This window comes from Oncorhynchus nerka, linkage group LG9a (assembly GCF_034236695.1).
Source record: "Oncorhynchus nerka isolate Pitt River linkage group LG9a, Oner_Uvic_2.0, whole genome shotgun sequence".
NCBI classification, from domain to species: domain Eukaryota; kingdom Metazoa; phylum Chordata; class Actinopteri; order Salmoniformes; family Salmonidae; genus Oncorhynchus; species Oncorhynchus nerka.
The window spans coordinates 61,144,359-61,149,751 of record NC_088404.1 but is presented as its reverse complement, the minus strand read 5'-3'; the positions used below and the strand labels follow the sequence as shown (position 1 = coordinate 61,149,751).

At 41.1% G+C, this 5,393-nt stretch overlaps 1 protein-coding gene across 1 annotated transcript; it reads right to left on the bottom strand.

Moving 5' to 3' along the window:
- Nucleotides 1-2,663: 2,663 nt before the first annotated feature.
- On the bottom strand, nt 2,664-5,131 carry phlda2 (pleckstrin homology-like domain, family A, member 2). The gene is made up of 2 exons (XM_029669009.2): nt 4,536-5,131; nt 2,664-3,959 (listed from the first exon to the last, which is right to left on the bottom strand). The coding sequence occupies exon 1, from the start codon at nt 4,983-4,985 to the stop codon at nt 4,569-4,571; it is 417 nt and encodes a 138-aa protein (XP_029524869.1). The 5' UTR covers nt 4,986-5,131; the 3' UTR covers nt 2,664-3,959; nt 4,536-4,568.
- Nucleotides 5,132-5,393: the final 262 nt, after the last annotated feature.

Here is a 5,393-nt window from a genome sequence, read left to right as displayed (position 1 = left end):
TCTGAAACGGAAGCAAACAGAACAAAACGGGGATAAACATACCTGAATTTGTCCTGTAAAAAAATTGGTTTGCAACTGTTGGACTAATGATTACACCCTAAATCAGCTAGATGCAAGCAAGTGTGCAAGGCAGTATTGAATGTGTCACTGTCTGTCACCTTGATTACTCAAAATGTTTTCTCGACCTGTGCACCGACGTTGTAAACTTGAATTCATAGGCTAGGTTATAGCAACATCATGATGGGTATAAGGAAAATTTGAGCATCATATAGTAACCTAAACCTATCGATATTACATTGAACTGGCTAAATGGAATATGAATGATAGTCATCCAATATGGTGTAATAGAAATAAGGCCACACTCATAAAAAAAAATATTCCTCCCTCATCTTAAACATCACCGACTGCCACTGGTGTGAGTGTGAGTGAGATTAAAGTGGTGCCAATTTTTTCAGAGTGGTATATTTAGGCAGGAAGCGGCTGGTTCCTGGGAGTACTCCTTAGATCATTGTGTCCTTTGATGTGGTCATTGTAGTGTGATCTGGCTTCAAAGCCCCTGGAGAACTGACTCCACTACCAGCCATACTGGGCTGTGGGAGGCAGCGTGGCCTGGGGCTCGGCTTACACTAACCTCTGACCCCCCTCCAATAGACCTATGTGCTGTGGATGTACAGGGCCCGGCACTGTAGAAACAGAAGGGGTAGAATAGGCCTATATACAGTGTATTCGGAAAGTATTCAGACCCTTGACTTTTTACACATTTTGTTACATTACAGCCTTATTTAAAATGGATTTAATACTAATGTAAATGTGATTTTCCAGTTTTTTATTTTTAATAAATTAAAACTTTCTAAAACGTGTTTTTGCTTTGACATTATGGGGTATTGTGTGTAGATTGATGAGGTAAAAAAATAACAATTCAATCTATTTTAGAATAAGGCTGTAACGTAACAAAATGTGGAAAAAGTCATGAGGTCTGAATACTTTCCGAAGGCAATGTAATACACTGAACTTCAGGGTAACACGTTACCATTTCATCCAAGTATAATTCTTTATAAGTTGTTATCAGCATGCATGAGCCTTTATAATGTAATATAACAAGGCTCCTGATGTTATGTTTTTCTATGCATATCTTTTTCAACTGTCTCAAATTTGCTGTTATTTAGTCCTGATCGTGAACAAAAAGCAGGTGTGTTTCCTGAAATAGGTGTGGTTCCTAATTACACAATTAACATCTCATCATGTATAAAAATACTGGGCAGGCCATTATTTTAGGCCATTATTTTGGCTACCATGCTTATGCCCCCATAGGAAGACAATGTGCCCATTCACAAGGCGTGAGTGGTCACTGAATGGTTTGGTGAGCATGAAAACGATGTAAGCCAAATGCTGTGGCCGTTTCAGTCACCAGATCTCAACCCAATTGAACACTTATGGGAGATTCTGGAGCGACGTCTGAGACAGTGTTCTCCACCACCATCAACAAAACACCACATTTATGGAATTTCTCATAGAATAATGGTGTCGCATCCCTCCAAGAGAGTTCCAGACACTTGTAGAATCTATGCCATTGTGCGTTGAAGCTGTTCTGGCTCGTGGTGGCCCGACGCCCTATTAAGACACTTTATGTTGGTGTTTCCTTTATTTTGACACAATTTACACATATAGGGTGTCATGGGAGTTTGGATAAAGACGAAATAACTCCCCTGTTTATGACTTCTTGTGAGTCATTGTGAGTCATTCTATAGCAGGGTGTCTAACTCAACATAATAACCATGGGCAGGTCACTTTGTGTATAGATAACAGGGCAGTAAAGTGGGCCTTGTAACACATCCCTGTGTTTGCCCTGTCCTGTGCCCATAGCTTAATGATCTGTGTGTGTGTGTGTGTGTGTGTGTGTGTGTGTGTGTGTGTGTGTGTGTGTGTGTGTGTGTGTGTGTGTGTGTGTGTGTGTGTGTGTGTGTGTGTGTGTGTGTGTGTGTGTGTGTGTGTGTGTGTGTGTGCGTGCGTAGGCATGTGTTAGGTATGGCTAGAGCAACACGAGCATCTTTGGGGAAGTTCTCTTATTACCTGTACAACATTGTCCATACCTTCAACCATTAAAACTGTAATTATTAATATTCTATATCAATATTTTCTTTGGTTTATTCATAGAAATAGAATCTCATTCTAGTTCTGAGGTTAATCCCCGGGTACGTTTGATTTCCACGCATGTCGTTAGGTGATTCCACCCCCGCAGATTCCTTCAGGCTCTGGGTACAACACACCCTGGCCGTAAAGGTATGTGTTCAAAGGGCCCGTTGATACAGGTGTAGTGAAACCACAACCCTTATCAGTCATAAAGTATGTATAATAAAGCATGACAACCGGAGATGACAAACAGGGTGCAACCTGTGATAAAAGAAGAGAGGGACTTTCCGATCATACACTGCTCATAAGTGTGGTATCTCAGGAAGCCATTGTGCTGTGGGTTATGATTTGGCATAATTTAACAGCATGCTGCTAAGGTATATTTCATTGGTGGATACATAACATAAGATATATTTTATAGATCTTTTCATTTATAGTGCTCTCATCTCAATTTGTACCTCCATACAAATTGAAATCTTACAAAGGACTTCACGGATAAAGGATCTGATTAATAAAAGAGAATTAAACGAGGATTAATATGAAGATCTGTATTTGTGTCAATGTAACATCACTCAACATTTTATCCATAACATTAACTGACCAATATATGAGAGAAAAACATAGGCTATTGCAGTGGTTCCCAAACTTTTTTAACCTTGGCACACCTTCATGGGATATAAAATTGCTCCCGAGTGGCCTAAGACACTGCATCTCAGTGCAAAAGGCGTCATTGCAGCACCTGGTTTGGAATCCAGGCTGCATCACATCCGGCCGTGATTGGGAGTGGCACACAATTAGGGTGGCACACAATTGGCCCAGTGCCGTCCGGGTTTGGCTGGGGTAGGCCGTCATTGTAAATAAGAATTTCCCTTAACTGACTTGCCTAGTTAAATCAAATCAAATTCAGCTGCGCACCTAAAATGTCCCTATCTCATCTTTTCCAAATTGAAAAAGCATACATTTTCTGTGATAAGTGTTTTTATAGATGAATTAGGATTATTTGATAGTTAATCAAATGTTATTGGTCGCATACACATGTTTAACAGATGTTTTTGCGGGTGTAGAAAAATGCTTGTGAAAAGTCTGATTATAGGCTTAGCCAGAGTCATGTATTTCTTATGGCTCTGGGTTTAGCCATACCACTCCCTCTGCCATAGAAAGATAGCAAGATAGTTCATTTGTGTTTACCCCTTTTCACAGACGGAGTCAAATCAAACAAATGACTTTGCTTGTGATGTGCGCTCCTCAAATGATACAAATGTACCAACAGCCTGAGCACACTGGACTTGAAACAACGATACGGATGTATCCATGTACTATTTAATGTATTATCTGAGCAGAAATAATCATCCCAAGTCAAAATGCCATGTGCATTCAACAGGTTACGTTGATAAGTGAGTGTAAAAAAAAGTTTGCGACACACCTGAGAGTTCCTGTTGAACACCGGTTGGGAACCACTGGGCTATAGGACCACATTTTCTTCAAAAATGTATGAATATTTATTCAAATAAATACACACTGAAATAGTAAATAATTTAAACAACATAAGCATGTATCCAAGAAAAACATTTTCTTGACACAAATAAATTAACACATTTTTGCAATGTCATTCAGGAGGCATCCCTCCTCAGAAAAGCGCACTTTGAAATACTTGAAAGTTCAAGGATTCAGTCTTGAGTTTTGAGCATTTTAAATTCTCTTTTAGAAGCTTATCAGGACAGAGGTCCCTAAGGGAATGCGCTGATCTGTCCCGAACAATCCTTCATCCACGGACCGGGTGACGTCTTTCTTTGGTCCAAGTTCCTGTTCTTCATGGTCCATAACTGACTCTGAAGGAGACGAAAGCAGATAGGATTAAAACAATGTTTTACCGCCTGGATTTTGTTAGTCACTCTCAGTCAGATATCATTAACATAGCAGAAGTTGTGGCAAAATGTGTAAAATTGCAGGAAATTCACTTTAAAACTGCATAGAATGTCTCCCACTACGTGGCAGAATGTGTAGACTTGTAGGACATTTTCTGTAGAACTGCAAAAACAATTCTCTGCCCCATCAACATGTGTAGAATTGAAGGGAAATTAACTGAACAACTAAAAATGTTCTCTTTGATGTCAAGAGGGGGGACTAAAATGTTTAGCCAGTGCTTAGGGCCGGGCCCTGATTGTAGGCATCTGTAAAAGTAGGCAAGTCTAACGTGGTTAAACCCTTTCATAGGCCTGTGTATATAAGGGAAAGATCACATGTGTTTTTTCTTTCATGAGAGTACTTTAATAATATATCTCCACTCAGGTGTATTTCAATAATGATATAAAATAGGCTATGCTGAATCATTTAAAAACATTTATCCCCTCACCATTGTTTAAAACAGCTCTATTGTGCGTAATGGTCCATGCTCTGCGTCTTACCATATTCGGAGTGTGCTAATCTCCCAAAGCCATTCAGGGAGCTCTGGCCATGCGGCTCTCGTGCTGTCCCGGGGACCCGCTCTCGTCGTCCTGTCGCGTTTTAAAGTCCTGAATAGCCTTTCTGTTCTGGAAGTCAATCAGTGCCATGGTGATCACTGCATTCCAGCAGTTATCTTCACCGGAGCACCGGAAATCTATCTCCTTATTGTCCGTGGTAACAATGGTGAAGTAGACAAACTTGCCGGTGCGCTCAACACAGTCCACTTTCTTGATAGACTGGAGTTTGAGCTCCTTGCTCTTGGTGCGCTTCTGCGTGTCGGCGTAGATGTTGAGGCTATCCGTGGTCAGGACACATGTCTTCCTTTTCCAGAACTGAAGGAGGTTGTCACTCCTCTTCTCCAGCTCTCCCTCTTTCAGGACCTCGGAAATCTGCTCTGCTGACATTTTCATGGTTTTAGTATCAGTGATACAATTCTGGTTGTGTTAATAATTGTTTGAGAGAAGCAGACGCTGGCAGAGGTGGTAGATTCCTCAGTTGTTTCTTCCGAAGTCCTCGGAGAAGGAGCTTCTCAGCGGAGGCTTGATAATCCAGAGTTGCGTTATGAATGAACAGAGAGTGACCGAGTTAGTTATATATAGCAGAGCGTATGGGCCCTTCCCACTTGACGTCAGTCGGTTTAGGAATGCATCAACAGTTGCCTGAGTAAATCATGGTGGGCGTGGGGGTCGGAAGTCCTGGCGCTGGGTTTAGCTAACTTGGAACTAATTACATCTTCAACATGTTAATTAGTAACCACGCATCCTACTTGAGGGCTGAATCCAAACATTGACCCCACACAGTAATGACTTTGACTCATG

Excerpts from the sequence above, each read along its gene's own strand:
- phlda2 (XM_029669009.2), bottom strand. The coding sequence starts at position 4,985 with ATGAAAATGTCAGCAGAGCAGATTTCCGAGGTCCTGAAAGAGGGAGAG.